Below are 22307 nucleotides of genomic sequence, written 5' to 3' on the forward strand. Positions count from 1 at the left end.
CCTCACGCAGAGATCTCTTTGGCATGGTGGGAAGCCACATGTTGTCATCCCACACGTGCGTTCAGCACCGATGCCTACGTGGTCCCACGTTTGCTGGGGACCTTTCAGCTGGACAACAATGGAAACACAACTTTATCACCTGCAATCGCTGACTAAGCCACCTCCAGCGTAACAAAGCACCTGCGGCAGAGCCAGATGAAAGTAGGTGGAGTAGATATTGTTTTCTGTTGAAATATTTGTGGTCAGGCTATTCCATACTTGCTGTTTTTTAAAGACGTGGAGTCTGCACTGGGAAGGAGGCCAACGGCACCCATGAATCATGTCCCTGCAAACAAAAATCCAGTAGAAATAAAAAGTTGTCCTAAAGCAGACAAAGAACCAAATCACCTCTGGCCATAGCCTCGGATCATGGGAGTCCCATACTGTGGTCCAAACTAAATCCCTGCCGGATCATCGGCTATTTTGAGAGCTCCCCAAAAAATTAAACTTTGCTGCTTGTGAAAGAAAGAGAAGTGGTGTGTTTGTTTTTATTTAGAAAAGGAAGATAAAATAAAAGCTGGTCCCTTTTCTCTCCATTACATGATCTGAAGATCTATGCAGAAACCAACCCAATTTCAAGCCGACTTCGGAGCCTGCACCCCGTTTTCAAAAATGTCCAAGGTATTTCAAAGCTTTGGTCCCACAACATTTAGCTCATCTCCTGAACATCCACTTGAAGGGCTCAAACTCTGTGTTTCCAACTCACGCATCACATTTAATTGTCACTCATTAATGACTGTACAAACATTGTTCCTATTGAGACAATACTGTATGCAGCCAGCTTCGCTGCTAGCATGCCTCTTGAGAGTTAAAGTCAGACGGGCCGTCAGGGAATGCTCTCCAAGAATATAACTGAAGCCGCACCGCCCTGTCAATAAACATATTTTTGGTTGCTATAGCAAAGCCAGCATGCAATTAAAAAGTGCTCTCAGACTTCAGGGCCCTCTCCTTTCTCAGCGGCTTTGCAGACTCACTCCATTCCTACCGAAATCAAACCCTGACTTTGCTTCAGCCGTGCGAATGCTGCATTAGCAGCCAGGCAGAGACGCGGCAGGAGCGAGGACATGGATCCCGATCGCTTCTCCCATGTTCTATAAATAGGGAGAGAGAAAATAGATGAAAGGCACCTAGCCCCAGTGCTTGCTCACGCCCAGGCTTGCTGGCCGCTGTACGACTTCTCCGTAAGGGCTTTGTATCAGCCTGGACCCGGTGGTGAAGCGTTCCCTTTCTCTTCTTAATGAAGGGGCTATTTTTGTGGTCAAAAGAGACAGGAAAACTTCTAGTGCAAGGGAAATCAAACCAACGCAGTTTCCTGGTGTTACATTCTGTCTGTTGCTGATTTCTAACCGCTAAAGCGTATTTCGATGTGCAGCCAAAACGTGTCCAGACCATGCTGAGAAAATAAATCTGGCTCCACATAAGGGTTCAAAGACGCCTTCGCAAAGCTGACAGGGAGAAAAAACACACCAAAGGGGCATATTAACAGCATTTCCCTTCCACCCTGGAGGCCCGAACAACATGTCCTAAGAACTTTTCAAGCTGCCTTGCCACTTCAACAGGATAAATGCCTGCAGCTTGTGACACGGTAGAGCACGTGAATGTTAAGCAGATCCAAATATCATAACCAAGTTGCCAAATCCCTTTGCTGGCCCTTGGGTCCCAAAGGGAGAGTTTCGTGCACTTTGATTTTTCCGCAGAAGCTGCCCGTCGGGAAGAAAGGACGCTGACGCTTACCACGTCTATCACACTTCATTAGGCTGCACAAATAATGGATCCTCACAACGGGAAGCCTTCACGCTGCGAGAAACGGCTTTGCTTGTGAGGCTTATTTTAGAACACAGAACAACTTGCCAAGGGAAGGAAGAGGAACCCCATCATGTAGGTAATTTAAAACTCGTCCAGACAGAGCTCTGGAGATACGCCGAAGAAAGCTATCCTGTAGGATGACCAGCATGGGCCGTTTCCCCTTCAATCACGATGACGATGATCTTATTGTCAGGATGCGAAACCCAAATCCAAGCACCTCGAAGCTGCAGACTTGGCATCCGAGCAGCCGTGACCATCGCATCCCGTTGGAGGGTTTAGAACAGCAGCATGAGCCTTTTAACGACTGGAACCTTGCTCCAAATGCAACTCTTGAAAGCATCTGTATCTGAGGGGGAGGAAAAAAAAACCTGCAGCCACAAATGTATTAAGGTGCCACGGTCCATTGCTCTTAAAAGGGTGAAGGATGAGGTCACGGCTGGGCCGACATTCAGCCAGGCCAGCAGTTCATTGATCTCCTGTGCACCAGCGCGTACTGTTTGCTGCCACAGCACACACTTAATTAGGGCTTGGCTAAACACCTCCCTTCGCTCCTCCGGAGAGGTAGCAGAAAGGACGGACACCGTCCAGGGTGTCCTGGGGGCACTGCACGGTCCGCCTGGGATCCAGAGAGCAGCAGAGCCAGGAATCCGGTCTGCTGCACCCAGGCATTCGTGCTCAAAACGGGGGGATGCGAGAGCGATGCGAGGCCGTAGCGGAGCTGGCAGAGAAGCAACGGCACCTCCCGACAACTCTTTCTGCGCAAACCTCGCGGCAGCCCGGCTGGCGAGAAAACAACGCTTCCTTATTGTGGAAAAATGTCAGCGTTGCAAAGCCTGTTGTCCTTCCGCTGGGGAATGAAGCGGAGTCCTACCGACATTCTTCGAAAGCACGAGAGAGAAACCAGAACAGGCAGCGGCTTTGTGGCCAGCGGGCAGGGAGCACGCGCTGGAATTCGGGTCTGGCTCAGAGCAGACAGATGCCCTCCGCGCCGGCTCTCCAGCCTCCCTCCGGGCAGCGAATCCTTATGTTCACAAAGTCAAACATCACCGAGGGCAGATTACGGGGGACAAACGCCGCAGTTTTGCTTTAGAGGCGCTGGATGGCAGGAGCTCAGGCCTGGTTCTCGTCTAACCCACGTGGGTGCCTAATCTTCAGAGACTGGGCAAAGCATCTCTCAAATTCCACCCTGATCTGACGCGCTGTCCAACAAGATGTTTTGTCCTAACAGATAAATTTCCACTGTGAATCAGTGCTTAGGAAAAAAAAAAAGCCTGCTTTGTTGAGAAATTTCTGCTCTTAAACTATTTAAGTGTGGCAAACCACATTTAGCAGCCAGAAAGAGGATCACAAGCAGGCACCCCCCAACACGCGAAGCCAAATGGAGGCTTGCGACTTCACTCAGGAGAAGAACTGGGGACTTCTGCTTCCATTTGGAACAGCAAAAAGCGTTTTCTTTAAATTCCCCTGAAGAAAATGTCAGAAATAATCCCCTTTTGTCTCAGTCTGAATGCATCATTTCAATAAAACCTGAATATTTTGCTCTAATTTTATATTATAAAATTTTCTCTCCCAAAAATGCTGTGGAGCCACCCTAGTTTCATATGGTATCTCACTTGGATTAGAATTACATTTCCCAAGGGCTTTTTTTGGAGGACCAGTTTTACAGACCAACTTAAGACTTTTGCTGCTTCTTTTGAATCAACACTGGGCTCCTCCTTCCATATTTCTGAGCCTTGAAGTCTCTCTTGTTATTTTCAAGTGTTTCTCCGTAACTGGGAAGGACAGAAATTCCCCCTACCTCCTCTTAAAGCCAAGACACGCGTGCTGTTTCTTAGCCCCAGCACTCACATGCCTTAAGAAACACAGAGGGACTGCGAGGTTTCCAGTAAAATTGCTTCAGCTGGCAATGCTGCTTCCGCTACGGGCTGTGAACAAGCTGTAACTGGAAGGCAGTCACCGCGATAGTCTTCATGCCAGCCCACAACATACTGCGGCCCACTGCTGCTGCTGGGATCTGCGGTCCCTGCGCAGAACTGGAGCCACCTTCGGGAGAGGGGGGAAGAGGTGGGAGATGATTTTTGGAGGAGAAGTCCATTGCCTTCCATGTGTAAGAGCTTGGAAACAAGGATGCAACGATCAAAGCTGGTTGCAGAAAGGTCCCTGCCTTCCTATTACCATCAGCTGTTTAAAATCGAGGTGTCCAACCTCCTTGTACAGTCAGTAGAGAAGGAACAGCATCTCCCAAGGGCTGTTCGTGCCAGACTATCCTAAAGGGGAAGAGATGAGTCAGCCTCTGCAGATGACCATCTCTCTCCAGAGACTAGAGAACTAGCTTAACCCAAGCACGCCTGGATCTTTCTCTAGCTGCAGTCAGGCAAGATGAAAGGCAGCCTAAGCCTTCAAGCTTGCTGTTTATGGCACCTAAAGTGATCCCATGCAGGTTTATATGGTCTTGTGAGATTAGAAAGACAGGACAAGACCCAGATACAGTTATGTTCAAAACTAACATTTCCTTCGGTACAGGATTGTGGGCAACTTTGGTCCTATGAAGGAGTCACAGTGGGGGTGCATAAGGACACCCACATGCAGACATTCCTCCCGACTCATTTGAAGCAAGGTATTCCCTAGAGAAGCGACAAGGTGAGCAGGGCCCACTTATCACTTCTCATGGTAGCTGTAGAGAATCTGACAGCTACCCTGAGAGCCTGCTGAAAGCTCTAGGAAACTCTTCCTCGTTGTTATTGCAGTCCAGAAACACATGCAGACCTTGGCTGAATAAGCCTGCTGAATCTGGCCTTCCACATGCTGCTCAGTAAATGACAGTGCTCAACTTGCAGACAAAGTGGAGAGAAAATACTGAGCTTTAGACGTGAAAATATACTCAGTAGATCAAGCACCAAGTCTGTGAAATAGGCGTGAAATCACTCCTGAGCCACTAGTATCTGTTATTTTGATGGTGGTATACACACAGACAATTTATTCCTATGCAATAGACTCCTTGGCTCACCTTTAAGAGGGTAATTTCTCAGCTGCATCTTCTAGATTGTTGCTAATCTTTAAGAAGGATTTTCACCACTTAACATGATCTGGGAGTAGATTTGGGATCCTGCAGTCATCTTGTTTCACTGCTCTCTTCAGTCCCATGTTTGCTGGGCCACACTGTACCCCAGGATATTCCCTGAAGCCATACAATGCCAGGAATTATATGAACAGAGCAGCAGGGCTTTTGTCAGGAGAGGAAAAGGGGCGGGGTGCAAAATTACACTTAGCACTCTTAAAAACACCTTACCTATTCACAGTGATGTAACTGCAGTCTGTGGAGAGCAATGAGTATTTCCAGAGGGCAAATCAGCTCACCCAAACACGCCTGCCTTCCTGCGAGCCTGAAGTGCACTCACAGTCCCAGGGTAGGGAAACTTGCAAGGACACAAATAACTAAGCACAGCAAGAGGCTCTTTAAATTGAGTAATTATACACATAGATTCTGCCTTCCAGGCTCAGAGCCTCACCTCTGGGACTGGGGAGGCGGATGGCCCTTTTCTTCCACAACCAGTGAAGCCCCAGGTATTTTTAAGACACAGCTGAGAGCCTGAACTCCTAAAGTACAGAGACAGGTGTGCAAGCAAAGGTAGACCCAGCTGGCACGAAACAGCTCGACAGCTAGCAACGGATCCTGGGTTGTTTAAAACTCCTGACAAACACCATCAAGGCTGAAATAATAGTTTAAAAAAGTATTTCATTTTGTTTTTTTAAAAAGAAAGTACATATAGATTTCCATTTCTGACAACAGCAAGAAGTCCACAACTTTCCAATGACAAGGCAGTTTTATTTCCATAATTGCCTAAAGCAATAATAAACCTAAGCCACAGAACAACCGATCAATCAATTATGACAAACAGGGGAAAATTTCTATGGTGTTTATCCGAAGGACAGTCTGTGGGTTCACGATGACTGAAAAAGAATGAAAAGAGCAAAAAAAAAAGATCAGATGACAGCACAAAACTGTTGCGTACCTTTTGGAAGGCTCCTGCTGGCTTAGCTACATTAGTCTAAGGCATGCCAAGGCGTGACGGTTTCGAGGAGGGGGTGTGCTGGCAGATGCTGCCACGTGGGCAGGACAGCTGCATACCATTGGTATGGCACGAACAAGAGGTCTAGGCAGAGCTCCCGCGGGACCGTGTCAGGCTGGTCAAGGTTTTAGCATCCGTTCCATAAAAGAACGGTCATAATTTTTCTCTCTCTCAGTCATACCTGAGAAGGGGCAGTCATTTGGTAATCAAAAAGCCTGCCACAGGATACTGTTAAGACTTGCTAATACCTGTGATTACATATCCAATATTTAAGGCTTTGGAAAGAGAACAAGATTGCTTTTCTGCCCAGGATATTTTTTTTCAGCAAGGTCTTTTGCAAGGCTATCTAACAAAGGGTGCTGGACCAAGGGAATATTAAGTCACCGTGCTCTCAATACAGTGGGCACACCTGGGGCAGTGGGCTGGGAAAGAGGTGCTGTGCCCTGAGAGGTCCTGGGGACACGGTGAATGGGTCTCCTTCCCCAGGCACCGCCCTTGTGTCATGATACCTCCCCCTCCCGGATCCACAACACGACAGCAGGGAAGGAAGCTCTGTATTCTTTTCATCTTACTTTTCTTCTTTTGATAGTTGTGCCTCTTCCAAAAGCGCATGTTAATTTTTGGCCATGACTCCGTCTTTTCAATCACAGTAGCCTCCACACGGACGAGATCTTTCCTTAAAAATAAAAGTATCACTTTTTAATTATTTACATTCTCCTCCTATCGGTGAGCAGGTTTCTGGGGAAAAGCGACACACAGATAACACATCCTGCCTTACAGAGCCCAGATCCACAGGAACTACAAAGTCACCACGGAAGGAGGGAAATCTGTCAGATTGTTGGCTTCACGGTGTAAAAACAAAAGCCTCAAGGTGCTGTACGTGGACCAGCCAAGTGATGTGATAGTTTGCAGGGCAGTACCTCTCTGTCATGTGAGGGATAAGATCAGAAACAGCTAAGGAGACAGTAGTAAGATGAACCTGCAGGAACTTGTAGGATTACAGTAAGATAAATTCCCCTGGCATGTTCACATGGTCTTACGTGTCCTACTTTGCTTATGGTACACGTTAAACCTACCCGTGGCCCCTTCTCCTGTGTTATGCTGGTCAACACAGAAGTCCTTCCTCCTTCTATAAAGCATCACAGACAGCTGGAAGAAAGTCTTCTCACCTTGCTCGCCTGAATAAGTCCTGGCAAAGGCTCAGTGAAAGGAGATCTGGCCCCGTCTCTAGCAGGAAGCACAGCTAATTGGCTGCTGGAGCAAGTCACTTCTCCCACATGCCTCTCTTCTGCCTCCCGCTCTTGGTCTGTCCTGCTCGTTTACCCCAAATTGGAAGAGAAGACGGGGACTCACTGAGGATTTCATGTACTGCTCCTCACCCCGCAGCTGGGGGATTTCAGGTTGAGTGGTGAGCCCACTCAAAGACTCAAATTATTTCTGGATCTCATTTCTACACATGGAAATTCTCAGCAAGTAAACATCCTCCCTTCCTGAGGATGGAGATGAAGAGAAGAATATGGCCTGTACTTCCTTCACAGGTGAGTAAAATCGCAGAGTAATTTGTCCCTCCACATTGCCTTACCGACACACGGAAACACACCTCCTGCCCAGGGATTCTGCAGACTTCCGAGAGAAGAAGTCCTGCTGAAGTTAGAAAAAGAGTGCTGGGATTTCTAGCTATCTGAAAAATGCCAGAGCTGGAAAACAAGGTGGTCTGAAGCACATGCTGGAGGGCCCTCCAGCTACCTGTCCGCACAACAACTCCTCTCTGGGAAGATAAGTGCCTCCAGACAAGAGCCAGACCAAAGCTTTGGAAAGCGTGGTTTTAATCAACAGCCACAATGGAGGAGGGAGAGACACTCTTTCATGCAGCATCACTGCAGAATACCATTAAAAACTCATTAGCATGCTCACTTCGCTGCCGGAAGACATTTAAAGAACATTTTCCTGACAAGCGATTCTGTCTGCACTTAAGGGAGGTAGAGGGGGGAAGCCCATCTAGCCTAACTGTTCCAGCAAGGTCACTAGGAGGCCAAAGGCTTTGAGACATTTACCATCTCTCTTAACATTTACTCTCTGGGGTGTAATATATATCAGAGATTCAATCCTTGAGGGAGGAGGGAAGGACAGCCAGACGAGAAAACCGATATATCTGCATCTAGTGACTAGCCCAGAAGAGAACAGATGTAAGATAATCTAGATTTTAAGAGACCACTGGGTGACCCTGACATGCCAGCTAAAGGATGTTATCCAGATTCAGCCCAGTGATAGGACCCAACAGCACTACTGAAATACACAGCAAGCTTTGCAACGCTAGGAAAGAAACCAAAAAATGAACTGCACTCCAGGGGCTGGCCGTGTTTTACCACTATAATTAGGGAGCTATACTTTCTGGGTCTAATTCCTGCCCACTGAAGGCAAAGGGAGAGCTAAACTCCCACTGACTTCTCACAGGCTTGGACTGTAAAGGCATGTAAGAAACTCACTAATGATGATCACATGGGAGAACTGGAGAGCGGCCAGGCCAGATAAAGTGACCCGGTCACTGAAATCTCCGTGCTGCTCTCAGCAGAGCCAAGCTATCTCTGATACAGCTCTGACTACTGGACCGCGCTAGCTGTCCTAGGCCTTGAGTAGTACCCAGCCAAAAGGAGAAACGTTGACACAGATGTGTAGATAACTGTCCCCCCCCATTGCTCACAGATGTTGACATGCTTTCAAGCAAATCTTTAAGGATATTGTTGAGATAGTTGAGTATCCAAGCATGGCTTCACTCTGCAAGTCAAAGTTCAAGGCCAACGGGCCCTGGTGAGTCCTTCTCTGTTGGATAAAGCAGTAGGACCTGCTGGCTGAAAGGCTGACGCACAGCAGAAACCAACTTGCTGGTGAAGTGCATATGAGCAGAAAAGTTCTCAGCAAAATAGGACCCAAGAAAAAAAAAAATCTTTATCGAATGTTTTAGGTATGACTGGAATGTCCATAAAAATAAAAAGGGGGTCACACATTTCCCAGAGTCTGACACAGACAGTCAGGCCTGCTGCTTTCAGCAGCAAAATGTTTCATGACAAAGCACATCTATCAGATTTTTGCAGGAGGCAAGAAAAATTCACACTGAAATCTCATAGATCTAAGTTGGGCTGAAAGCTATTGTCATTAAGCAGTGAAAAAGATCCAGGCAACCTACAATCCCAAAGGATCATAACTCTTAGAGGTAATAATTTCAACTGACAAGCTCGCTCACTCCCTGCAGAACGTAACTGAATTCCAGCCTGGCTGTCTGGGAAAAGAACAGGTCCAAGGCCCTTTGTCATTTCCACTGAAGCCACTGCAAAAATGGGCAGGTAGCAGGAGAACGAGCAGGGTTCATCTAGAGGAAAAAATTCCCATCAGCTGTACTTTGTCTAGAAATAATCTAGACTTTCTCATAGAGGCACCATTCATTTCACTCAGGTCTAAAATAGCTGAGGGCGCTCAGTTAATGGCCTGAAATGCAAACCTGCCCAAGGTTATGCTCACTTCTAATCACAGCTTTAAAAGCGCACAACTATTTCTGCATTAAACAGCTAAACAAAGTACAACCGCATACTGCTTGATACCCTTGTGCCAATCAACCAGACAGCAAGTTACTTGAACAAACACAAAACCCAACAGATTCCAGAGCAGAGGCCAGCTAGAAGTTCCCAGAATAGCCTCTGCCACGCAGATACGTTCTGTTGCGTTTTAAGACTTTAGAGGAGAGTCATCTTGGGAGGTATCTGACTGCTACAGAAAATTAAAACATGACCATCTGTCCAAAACAGGACAAGTTCTTACCCGCCTCCAAGTTTGAAGAGGGAGTGCAGCTGTAATGAACTTAACGCAGACACTGGTGCAAGCATTCTCTGATGTGTTTATTTTTAAAACAACAGAAAAACAAAACCGCCTTTGTTCGCATCCAAGCTCTTATCTCCCCTCCAAAATGTTTGTGGTTTAGGCACAACTGGGAACTATGTGAAAGAATTGCAGTCCACGTTGCCTGTGACACGCTGGGTTCTGCTTTCCTTTCCTCAGTCCATATTGGAGAGCTGGGGACTCGGGAGGTTTCCCTACAGCTCGGAGGGAAGATGGCACCTCCCCACCAGCCTTTCATTCTGCCTGGTCAGCCTCCTCCTCCCGCTCATCCTCCTCTGCCAAAGTTACTGGAGTTCAAGCTAACACTCGCAGATGTGCAGTTTGGTCTGCTTCATGCAACCGACAACGCTTTCCACACACTTGGAGCACTTGCAGGAACCAAAGAGCTGTTTTTCTTCCTGTCCCAGAGCTCCTGGGTCTCAGACCACATGCCAACTCCACCACACAAACTGAGAGTTGCAAAGAACCACCCCAGGGCCACTAGTTGAGAGAGCCAGGTGAAGGACGGTGCTCCTAAAACTGCCTGACATGGCATATCCCTGTCTGCAGAACTTGGGCTCTTATTTGAATTTCTGCAAGATGACATTTTTAGTCCTAATAACGAGATTCCCCTTCCTAAAATCTTCCACATGTGCAATATCTAGCAATAACTCAAAGACTCCCAAGGATCTGCTATTCCAGATCTATTTGCAGTACTGTTAAAAGGACTGGCAGCCCCCAAAATCCTGTCTAACACAGGGAACCCAAGGCAGTTACCACCAGTGCAACTAAAGTCATGTTATCAACCACGCAAGCATGTTACAAGTAACTCTTAAATACCAGCAGCCCCCTGGTACCGCAGAAAACACTCTGAAGTGAAACTAATCTGAAACCATGTGGTATTTCTAACCTGAATCTACAAGCTACCAAGAAATAATTCTCAGATATACAAGTTCCTCCTTATCTGACCATCCTCCGCCAAAGTTGCTGCAGTTCAAGCTAACACCTAAATGCACGGTTTAGCCTGCAACCAGAGCAGATACTTAGAGCACTTGCAACCTCTTGTCCTGGGGAAACAACAGTTCACGACTTTGATTCTGGCTAGTGCTAAGAGCTGAGCAATAACACCTGGTCCACACACCACTTCCTTCTGGTAAAGAAAAGGCTGAAGAACCAGGTGTTCTGCCAGTTTGTATAGCAAGTCCTACAGCATTGGGATGGAGATGGTGCCAAGAGGGTAAACTCCTCCTCCCCAGTTCTGTGACTGCTGGACTACGTGACTAGGAGGAAGGGAAAATTAGGAACTCCAAAATTAAGATTAAGGCCTGCTGGGTTAAGACAAGGGCAAAAGGAAACGGGTTAAAAAAACCCAAGTCAAATTAAAGGATTAAGGGATGGGAAAGGATTTCTGGGTTATTCCCAGATGACTATCACCAAGATTAGGGTAAGGGAGTAGAGATGTTGAAGAGCAAGATTTACTGCTACTTTGTGCAAGGCTTATACCATTCACATCTTGGTATAAGATGTGAGTATCCTACAGTTACCTTAGGAATGGCTACTGCTGCTCTATCCTGGCACTGTGGCAATGGTTAGAGTCAGCAGAGGCTGACAAGCTTGTTTTATCAGTGATACTTTCAAAAGCCATGGGGCTGGGAAAAATGCTAGTGCTGATAAATCCAGGTTTCTCTTCAGTTTCAGGGACTGTGGGAGCCCTGAAGCTACAATTAAGTACAAGAATTGTCTTGAAGATAATTCTTGTATGAGACATCTTACCCCAGGAGCGGCCTTCCAATAAGCGTGAAGTCATCAGCACCAACCAGCAAAACCTATGGAAAATAAGTCAGGCATATATCACTGTTCATTGTCTCAGTAGAAAGGCAAACAGTATCTTCCAAATTCTACAGTCACCATAATGCAGTCAAACTGCTTAAAAATAGGCCTTTACACGTTTCAAACCTGACACTGTTACTAGAGGAGGATGGTGGGGAAAGGCAGCTAACAGGCAAGAAACAGATTAATTGAACAGACAGTCTTCCAGGAGAGCTTATCCTACTAAAACATACTTTAGAAGTATCTTTCACGCTGATCAGAACACACTGAACCTTTCTGTTCTGGCTCACCAGCAGTTGTAAAAGATATGAAAAGCAATACAGGGAAGAAGAATAATACGCCTTGTGCAGGACCTGAATGAATGGCAGCTCCTAAAATCATTGGATTTTTATAGCAATTTCTACATATCCCAGTAGAGAAACACCTTCCTCATTCTCCTCCACGAGGCCTCAAGACGGGCAATAAAGAAATGAACATCTGGGGGGGATTCACCACCCCAGGGACTAGCCCTTTTGTTTCAGGGCATTTCAACCACCTGCCTATCTAAAGGACCAGGCAGGATAATATAGAAGATATGGGGAGAAGGGGCAGCATTTCTTACTGATTGCCTCCTTCCCCACACTAATTGTATGGCAGCAGTTAAAAGCAACATATAAATGGTCATGAGATGTTCTGACTTTTGTTTTAGACAGATACTTGCCAGTGAAATCCCCAAAGTGTTTTGGTGGTTAGGCAAGTTTTTCACCTTCTTCACTCCCATCTAGACTTTTGCATTCCTAGCTGGCTACTCCATGCAAATCACTCCTCTCTCTGTGGTATGCAAGGATGCAGGACACAGCTGAAGGCATGCCTAAAAAGCTGCCTCAAAATTGGCCTTCAAAGCAATGGATGAGTAGAAAAACTGCCCGGCTCTCCTTAACTGCTTGCTTGGCTCTAACAACCAACATTAAGATTAAGCCAACAGAATCCCACTTCATAATCTTTCATTTAAGATTTGGATGAATGAGCCTCTACAAGTTCCTGCTAGTTAACCAAGGCTAAGGATAAAGATATTGAATTGCATCTTGGCAATTCTCCCCTACATGCACCATCCCTCTCCCTCCACCCAACACGCTCAGTGTGATAAGGATCTTGCAAAGCATTGAGCAGTGACAGTCCCTCTGGGAGCACTGCAAGTATTTTGGGTGTTGGAGTCTCAAGGTAAACACAGTTTAGCTGCCGTCTCTAGAAACAACAACTGTAATTGTCTTTTTTTGGATGAAGTTAGTACAACAAAAATCTGTCTCCCAACAGAGTCTGGCACGACTCATTCCAATCCTGTTCAACAGAAATCACAATAATATTATCACTAACAGAGTAACTGAAATTGGAACAAAACTAAGGCAAAGCAAATAGCTGGAGCAAGAACGGGAGATCTGACAGGAGCTCTTCAGGATGTGTTTTTTAAAAACTGGTTATGGGTTTTGCCCCAAGGAACATTTGCAGGCAATTTGCTCTGGCCCCATACACAGCACAGCACCACAGGCACTGTGGAAGCATGGCATGTCACCTTTTCCATCCGGATTCGGTCTCCGCATTCAGCCTCCAGCACGTTGTCCATCATAATCAAGTCTTCACTGGTTATTTTCCACTGCTTGCTGGCAAAGTGGACCACAGCAAAGAGCCTTCCGTACTGCCCCGTTGCGATCATCTTGTTCACCTTTTGTACCACTTCTGTTGGCAAACAGCAGGGAAGGAATCAGGGTAGAAAACCCAGCAAGGTGTGAAGAGCTGTTGAAAATTAATTCAGCCACACTGCTCTCCCACCAAAACTCTCATCTTCTGGGAATCTTTAAGCAAGGATCAACAGCAATGTGGTTTCCTACAACCTGTGAGCCTCCCTTTCATAAACTTAAATGACCTATTTGTATTTTAGTTGCTGGCAAACCCATGCATAAGTAAACACCTAGTATATATACTGTGCAGCTAATCTAAGACTGTTGACTTCTCAGCCTATTTCTTAGGCATCCTAGAATGCACTGTATTCAGATATAAAGTGTTCCAGAAAAGAGTGCTTGTCTAAGCATCCCACATTTGGCGGAGAGCTCCTCTCAATTTGCAAGTCATATGCAGAAGGCCCAGGACTCTGAATACTGTGTAAGGCGTGCAGGAACATCAGGAAGAGTTTGGCAAAGTACACAGGAAAAAGGGCTCCAGCATACTAACAAAGTCTGGCCTGAGAACTTGTACCTGCAGCACAGACAAGAGAGACCTTTCCCTCAGTTCTTCCAGAAAATCTCTCCCCATATGCACCTGCACGCAGAGCAGGTGCCAGGAGCAGTACAAGTCCCAGGGACGAGGTCCTGCACATGAACAAACTCAGTTTTCTGTGATCAGCCTTCCTGTGCAGCGAAGCCAAAACCAATTTTTATGGGAACATCAAAAGGTATTGCTTAATGAGTGCCATTCCACTGCCAAATAGCAGCTTTCCACCTTCTTGAGCTATTCAGAAAAAGAGCAACTTTTCTGTAACTGCCAAGATAGATTTTCTTCATTGTCCTCAAAAGTGGCTGAATCATTTTTTCTTGGAATGTAAACAAAACAATATCCATTTGAGACAGACAAGAATTTAGCAGCCAGGCAAACCAAACCCAGCCCTTACAGGAACCCTCTGAAAGTGTCCAAGTTTCAACTCAGCAGATGCAAATTATTAAAGGTAGAGGTAAGAACAGAAATTATTTGCAAGGCAGTAGTTGCTGCAGTTCCCACTACGATGAAGAGTTTAGCTTCTGTGTTGCTGGAATTGCTGTCCCAGATGAAAAATCCACTGTGTACTCTTTTCTCTCATTCACAGTGGTCCCCAACAAAACGTCCAGAGAGAAAAAAATACAACCCCCTTCTCTTTGTTATGCCCCCAACGGCACAACGGGTACAATACATTTCTTCCAGCTCTAAATTGCTAATCTAGGTATATCAGTAGTCCTGTGGTCAACATTTCAAAACCAAAATTTCAAAATGCTGGTCTACAGTTTTCTCTTAGCAAAAAACATGCAGAGTCATGCTCTAACAAGGGTTATTTCCTTGTCAGATTTCAGCTTTCTACCCACAGGGCTTCCTCATCCTTTTGTAATCAAAAACAGGTACATTTTCTTCACTGTACTTGGGCTCTGAAGTTGTTGATAACTCTTCCAAACACCTCTAGCGACAGGAAACATCAAGTGATGTTACCATGATTGTTAGTATGGCTTGTATCTCAGCACTATGTGGAGTGACCCTTCCTAAAATATCCATGGCTGTTTCCATAGCCAGCAGGAAAATAGAAGGCAGAATTCAAATGCTCTTGCTGCTGTTTGCTTTGGATAAGCACAGCCAGGAGATAATGATGCAAGCTCATAAACAGCAGGAGGTTACAAGGCACAGCGGAAATCACAGCGGCCCCGAGGATCCCATGTGAATCAGTCCAGGGAACATGGGACCCTGTTCACCGCAGGGCTTCAGCAAATCAAACGGAGCAGTTTATGGTTCACTACTGGGTCAAATCATGCTCAGGGACAGAACACTCATCTGTCACTTGAGCAATCCCAGGAGTGCAAAGGAGATAAAAAGCAGGATGAAAAACGGCCAGAGAGGAGACCTGCTCCACTCACAGTTATTAACACCCTTCAGCCAGATGATAGCAGACTATCTGCAAAAAGGCAGACACAACTCAGCTTTTCCCCTCTCACTCTCTCCTTGGAATAGAACTCCTCTCCTTTACTTCCTGGGTCTCTCCCATCTAAAGCAGAGAAGTCAGGTGCCTTTCATAGGTGTCCCAGAGGCTAACGCAACGAGACAGTAAGACTGCCTGTTAATAAACACAAGACCTCATTGCCTGCACGAAGCACACAACTGCTAATTGTTGTGTGCAACTGCAAAAGGCGTTCACCCACTGGGGCTCATTACTGCCTAGTTCTGAGAAACACCCTATACATGTGCTGGCTTCCCCACCACCATCCCTAGCACGGTCCGGATGACAACAGCCCCTCCTGGGCAATATGAGGCTAGACACGTATGCCTTCTCCGTATTTGATTTTCACATTCCCACCTGCCAGGGGAACCTGCGTCTGGTTACAAGTGGAAGACTGACGTGATCTAGTAAGGCTAAGCAATAAGGATGGCTGCTGAACAGCTACGGGCACTTCACTCGCTGGCTTGTGAGGCTAGCCACTGCACGGTCCATGTGCTCCTTTCAGGAGGACCGCTGGCTGTGTTCAACAGTCCTGACTAGATGCGGGGACGAGGATGCGTTCACTAACGTTATGTCACCTCCCAGCTGCTCATTGCCTTATGTCACACCTCTGCAGCTCTGTCATGTGCCCACCATCCAACTGCTTATGCTGGCGCTAGCATTCTGTTTCATGCATTAAAATACACAGCTCTCCGATGTGCCCACTATCCAACTGCTTATGCTGGCTTTAGCTTTTTGATTTACCCGTTAAAAGAAAAATAATTGTTTTCTCCTGTCCAAAAGGCTTGTTTCATGCTTTAGAAAGCAACACATCACATCAGGTAAGATTCCTCTGGGGGTGTTGCAACCTGTCATGCTGTCATAAACTAAAGAGACCTCATATTCTACCCAAATCTCCAATACCAGCAGCCGGAGCACAAGTCCAGTGACACTAACACATGCCAGAAATGAGACAAAAACGTGAAAAACAAAAACTAGCTCCAGTCATTGAAGACACTTATCTATACTCTATCAGGCCACCAATGGCAATACTGGAGTGCTAGTCTTCACTGGAGACTCGAGATCTTTACCTGCATGATACTTTGCTTCTTCTACTGGATCTGGAAGTTTCACTTCAGGCCACGGAGGTGAAGTCAGAGATGTTTTGGCAACAAGTCTGCGAAGGATAAGGTAGGATTCACTTGTAGGAAACAGATATTATCAAGAGGTGTAAAACATGAAGAGAGGAAAAAAGGTAAAAGAAGCTGGAGATGGAGTAGAAAGTGGTTTTCCACTGGGGAGCAGAAGTTATACAGGAGAATTAATGATTTATCAGTATGAAAGGCTCAACCCAAAGCCCGCTTGGGCCAGAAGGCAATTCCCCGCAGATCACGTTTTGCTTTGTAGCAGCTCATGAGCAAGGGGAGGTTTTCTATTCCGGTCTGAAGTGTTACGGACAGAGGCTGGCAGGCAAGGCAAAAGCCATGTTACCTCCCTAGGACTTAATCCAATGGAGGACACGGGATATGGCAAAATCCCCAGACCTTCCTCCCAACACCTGGCAAAAGCACTCCAGCTGGACAAGGAATGCTGCAAAAGTGCTGAAGCTGCAGCCCACATCAGAAGGCTGTTCAAAAACATGCAGAAAACACTTGGTCTAATTTCTGAGTTCAGCCTGCAAATGCTCTACCAAATAGTAGTCGCTGCTCCCAGGGCTTAACGTCATTTAGGTCCACCATGAATTGCAGCAAGCTTGAAGAAAAAGGGACAAATGCCTCAGTGGTTGGTTTGCTTTACTCCCATACTCAGAAAATTCAGTATGGGGAAATGGATTTTTTTTTTCCCCCTTTTTTTTTTTTCTTTATTTCCCACTTCAGAATGTTATTTGAAATAGTTTGAAACAAAGGAAGAGTGCAGAAAAAAATAGATTGAAAATTAACTGAAAATTCACCCAGGCTAGGTTCTCACTTGGTTCCTGATGTTGAGATCTGCAGCTGGATGTGCCAGTGGTGATCAAGCTCAGTGACCACCGGTGACTTTCTACCGCCTTGTTTTTACAGACTGGAATTTTGTCACCAACTCCAATGGAAACAGACCTACCTTAAGCCTTGCTTACACCTGAGTTTTAGATAAAAGGCTCTTGTTAAGCTTTTTCAGGTATAGATACAAGTTATCTCCACCACCGAGAGGCTGAACTCAATGCTCCTCAACCCACTTCAGCACCAAGCACAAAGCCCAACAGTGGGGAGCATCCGTGAGGAGGCAACGTGCCTTTGATGGGGAAGAAGGGCTAATGAGCATTCCTAAACCAGCCTTGAGCGCTACACGTCAATGACTCACACACATCCTTTTTCCCCCTCTATTTTTTGAACCTCTTCTCTGTTAAATAGATAGTTTAGAGAGGGCCTTAAGACCACAGCTGGGTGCTTTACAGGAGAGTTATGAGGCTGCTCTTCTTTTGTCACTTACAGCTGCATTCCCTGAATGGCAATAATAATGGCTTCTCCCACCCCCAGTGTGATTCCGCATTTAATACCACAAACACTTAGCGCAAAAGCCTCTTCTGTGCCATTACCATGTCTGTCTCCAATCGACAGTACCACACTGGGGAGGGACTAGCAGAGGCATCTAACAAGACTTCTCACACCCATGCCTATCTTGATTCAGGCTGACCACAGAAGGGAGCGTGCACCGACCCACATCCATCCAGTCAAGCACAAGCATCGCTCCTCCTGACGACTTTGAGCACCAAGGTATTTTGCTAAAAGGTGCAAATTAAATCCTTATTCTTCCTGAAAGGGTAGCTTCCACTGCTGTGATAGAGAATCACTTTAATAACATCTCTTTTCAAACACTCCGCAATTGTACCGCTGAGACAAGAGCCTCTCCATTTCAAGACGTTGCATCAGTCCCTGAAGACCTTCCTGGTGACCAGCCCGGGAGACTCCTGAGCACCACAGACGCATCCCTTTAGGATCAATCAGCACTGATACAATCGCGGGAGCAACCACAGCTCAAACTGCACCAGCACCTGAATGACAAATTCTGTGCAGAAGACATCTTACCTGAAGCTTGCTCTACTTTCTATACTTAGATGTTGCTTTCTTACTGAAAATGGTACATGGCTGGCACAATACGTGACACCTTCAGTTTAGTGAATAAACTGGGGGCCTGAAGGTAAGCTACAGTATTGATACAGAACGAAGGACTGAAAACTGCCAGGGGCATTTCAGCTAGCAGCCAGCAATGTGTTCTCATTAGCTGTTAGAGTGGATTCTTTCTGCTTTTCTCAAGATTATCACTGGGAGGGATCCTCTGCCTCCAAACTGAACTAATTCCTGACTGCCTCAAGCCCTGTACAGTCAGTACCGCAGGTATTTGCATGCACACGCTGCCTTTCTTGACAGCGGCACAGACAGCACTAAATCACGAGAACCCCGATTAAAACATCAGAGCTGAACAACAATTAACGCTGCTCAAATGTGCCACAGGGTGTTAATTCAAAAATGAAACACTACGTGAAACTCACAGCGTGAGTTTGAGCGGAAAAAATGCAAATGGCACTTGCTTATAATTAGCTGTTTTTCAAGATCTCTAGGACAAGGAGCAACAACAAGGAGGACCAGAGGCAGCTGTTTACATCTCGCACAAGAGCCAGTTACAAAAACTATTGATTTGTTCCCAAAGAACTGGAGAGAAAAGCACCACTCTAACCAGGGACAGTACTTTCATCAGAACTGCGGTACACGTTTCAGGGGGCAGGGAAAGGAGGCACAAGGCCCATCCTGCCACATTCACAGATTATCCTGAGAGGTCCTTTACTTAGAAAGGGACACATGACCAAAAGGCATCAGATTATAGTTCCTTATTAAGAAACAATCTGTGATACCACAAAGACAATCTTAGATTTAGAAAGGAGGGAGATTCACCCTGGATCTCGATGAGATGACCAGAAAGGTATCGGTTTCTGAAATTTGAAGAGAAAGGTGCTACTCAGTACCACCTCCATCATGAATGGGAAGTTCAGAATTTCCGGTGCGCTGAGATCCATACTTTCTATAAATAACAGAGGATGCGCAAACTGCATAAAATATTCAGGAAAGAACATCAAATGCTAGTGAAAGAATGCAAATTAACACAAAGTAGTTGCGTTTGATCAGTTTACTCCGTAATGCCCAGCAATACCTCTCAAAGGGCTTTAATTTAACAGGAACTCAAAGCACTTGCGAGCAAGTACATAACCACAAGCACCAAGGCTTCGTGTGTCTGTTGCGGGGTTTAGTAATACCGTTGGGCGCTGTGTCACAGAGGCAGAGATCCAAACTGTGCCCCCACATGCTTGAGGACCAGCGGGAAGAGGCCACCCCCTGCACCCTTCAGCAGCGCAGAGGGAATGAGCAAATCTTGCCATTTTTCCCCGGTTCTGCTCACAGGAGTTCTCTGTTTCTGCAGTGTCCCCTCCTGGTTAAAGCAAGCAGCAGCACAGCCTGCAGCTCTGTCCCAGTACTTCTGCGTGAAATCCCAGCAGAGGAATCAAAATAAAGGCACAAACAGGCAGCTCTCAAAGTGCTGAAACAAGTGAAACCTAACGTTTCCTGGCTCGGTGTCCTGGAGCGCTTGAGCCGCTAATGACATTTTATGAAGAGTGCAGTGCAAGTTCAGTATTTATCAGATATTGGAGACTCCAGGCAGGAGATGAACCTTGCCTGAGGAGTAGACTACCTGTACCTAAAAAGGTAAGTGACAGCTGAAGCCCCTTCTGCAGTTGAGGAGTTTGCAATGTCCTGACTTGAGTGGCTTCTCTGCTGTCTGCTACGGGCTGAGCCCACACTGCGGTCCTTTTCTTAGTGGAGGATCTAATTATCTGTCTCTAGACTCTGCTGCTTAATTTCACAAATCAATGGAAGCATCCTTCTGGCACAGGTGACTGAAGGTAGGCAGAGTGTCCAAAACTTATTGGGAATCAACAGACTGACAAAGGGCGCAGACAAGCCTCCCTTCCAAAGGAAAAACAAGCTGCCCTCTCCACCCCCACCACGGAAGGCCAGCATTTCAAGGGCAAAAAACAAAGCAGAAAGTCATTTGACATTACCCTTGCTGCAGTGACGTGCTCTGGGAACTCTGGTGCCGAACCACAGATGAAAGCAAGGCGGCTAAATGGGAGAGAGGGAAAAGGAATTAAAAATAAGCAGCAACTGCTGGGCTTTTGGTCCCTGGTGAGGCAGCATTACAGCAATGCTGAAGTGTCACAGCACTGGTCAGCTTTGTGGCACCATTTTTCTGCCTGTAAAAGCTTTGTTCAGGCAAAGATGGAGGGGGAAGCAAAACAAGATACACGATAAGAGAAAGGACCCATCAGTTGTGTGCAGCATTGCAAGAGAGCACAAGAAAGGCCTCCCACTGCAAACACTTATTTTAAGTGGCACTTCCAGCTAGACATGACAATTTAATATGGATACACTCAGAGCATCCCACCTCTTTTGGAAAACAGCGTGACCGAAAGGCAGAGGGGAGGAACAGGCGGTCTAAAGAACACTCTGGTGCGCTCTCTTAATTCTGAGCACTAACTGACACTGCTAGAAGGATCCTTTCCAGCCCTCTGGGCCCTCCAAAAAGGGGAGGGCAGCTATTACACAACATTTACCAGGTGACTCTCAGCAACTTCTACTAAGCCTTACAAAGTTTCCACTCCAAAAAGAGAGAAGGAAAACAAGGCGTACTGACAGTAACTCACTGGCTCTGTAGCTCCCAAGCAGACACCACAACGCCAAGTGAAACACAGTGAACTGGGAGAGCGGGGCAGGTTGAGCAGATTTGGTTTTAACACTCCCATGTCTGGCTTTTCACCATCGCAAACATGCCTCTTCCTTCTAGACAAGGGGAGCGGAGGAGCTACGTAGCTAAACAAGTAACACCAGCGGAATACGGGAATTAGAAAAATGTATTCATGCTTTTCAGAGCGACATATGTACAAGCTAACGTTCACCAAAACAGTGAAGCTGTGTTATCATTCCAATACAAAAATATTCAAAGAATGAGTGGTTTACTACAACTTAAATTACACTTCGAGTGTAGCGTCAGCATTCTTTAGAAAGGAGCTGGGCCTGCACTGTTAATTAGCAGAAAGGGATGAAGGCCTAAAAACGCGTGCTCAGGGATTTATCCCTGTGTTATCTCCGGGATAACAATACGCTTGCTGGATCAATTTGCTTAATTAAAAGACAGACCGTGCACAGCTTCTTTGCAGGAACATTATCTTTTTCACCCACCAGCCAAAACATGACCCCTACAAGGGACTGGAAAGACCTCTTAAAGTCAGACGTACTTAACCACCTCGCTTGCTGAAGCTGCGGTTCACCAAGGTCACACTCACCCGGCACAGAAACCAAACCCTGATGTGAAGCCAGGGCGCCGAGACCGCCAGTCCGCTCCCGTGACAAACACCCTGCCAGCTTCCCAGCCCAGCGAGGAAGGGAGGAGGTTGACGGAGTCCCTACACACCCCCCGTTCCCTGGATTTTTCTGAAAGGGTCATACCAGGCCAGGAAAAAGTGGATTCTCCTTTTTGTTAATGTTTCTTCCTCCCCTGCCCCCCAGCTTTCTGGCTGCTCCTCGGCTGATGCTGGTAAAGTCGCTCCTCTTGCGCTGCCTTCACCTCTGCAGTTTTCCCCCACGGGGTCCGAGCCGTGGATAAATCAGGGCCACGAGCCGGCCGGGGGCCGGAGCACCGGTCCTGCGTGGGGAGGCCGCGGGGGCTCGCTGGGCCGCGGAGGGGACGGGCCGCGCCGCGCCGTTGCAATTGCCGGCGGTGGAGACCCTGCCCCGCCGCCTCCCTCCTTCCCTCCCCCGGCCGGAGCAGAGCCCGGAGCGTCCCGTCCCGCCCCGCCCCGCCCCGCCTCACCTCACCTCACCTGCCGCCCGTCGCCGGGCCCCCGCCGCCGCCACCACCGCCGCCGCCATCGCGGTGACCCCGACCCCCGCCCCGGAAGCGGAAGCGCCCGGCGGGGC

At 46.9% G+C, this 22307-nt stretch overlaps 1 protein-coding gene across 3 annotated transcripts; it reads right to left on the reverse strand.

The window, feature by feature from the left end:
• Positions 1 to 345: 345 nt before the first annotated feature.
• MRPL21 (mitochondrial ribosomal protein L21) lies at positions 346 to 22305 on the reverse strand. 3 transcript variants are annotated; one of them, XM_075163679.1, is made up of 7 exons: positions 22211 to 22305; positions 20393 to 20453; positions 16392 to 16477; positions 13165 to 13328; positions 11559 to 11611; positions 6488 to 6591; positions 346 to 2191 (listed from the first exon to the last, which is right to left on the reverse strand). In XM_075163679.1, exons 1-7 carry the CDS (start codon positions 22257 to 22259, stop codon positions 2121 to 2123), a joined length of 588 nt encoding a protein of 195 aa, XP_075019780.1. In that variant the 5' UTR covers positions 22260 to 22305; the 3' UTR covers positions 346 to 2120. The 3 variants fall into 3 exon arrangements, with proteins under 3 accessions (XP_075019780.1, XP_075019781.1, XP_075019782.1); XM_075163680.1 differs by lacking the exon at positions 346 to 2191 and adding an exon at positions 5651 to 5796 and having other exon boundaries at positions 22211 to 22304; XM_075163681.1 differs by lacking the exons at positions 346 to 2191; positions 20393 to 20453 and adding an exon at positions 5651 to 5796 and having other exon boundaries at positions 22211 to 22272.
• Between the last annotated feature and the right edge of the window lie 2 nt (positions 22306 to 22307).

This window comes from Calonectris borealis, chromosome 14 (assembly GCF_964195595.1).
Source record: "Calonectris borealis chromosome 14, bCalBor7.hap1.2, whole genome shotgun sequence".
Lineage (NCBI taxonomy): Eukaryota > Metazoa > Chordata > Aves > Procellariiformes > Procellariidae > Calonectris > Calonectris borealis.

Coding starts and splice junctions, on each gene's coding strand:
- MRPL21 (XM_075163679.1), bottom strand. CDS start 22,259: ATGGCGGCGGCGGTGGTGGCGGCGGCGGGGGCCCGGCGACGGGCGGCA. Junction 13,329..16,391: donor AGAAGCAAAGTATCATGCAG/GTAAAGATCTCG, acceptor GTTTGCCAACAG/AAGTGGTACAAAAGGTGAAC. Junction 2,192..6,487: donor CAACTATCAAAAGAAGAAAA/GTAAGATGAAAA, acceptor CCTCCCCCTCAG/ATACAGATGCTTTCAAGAGT.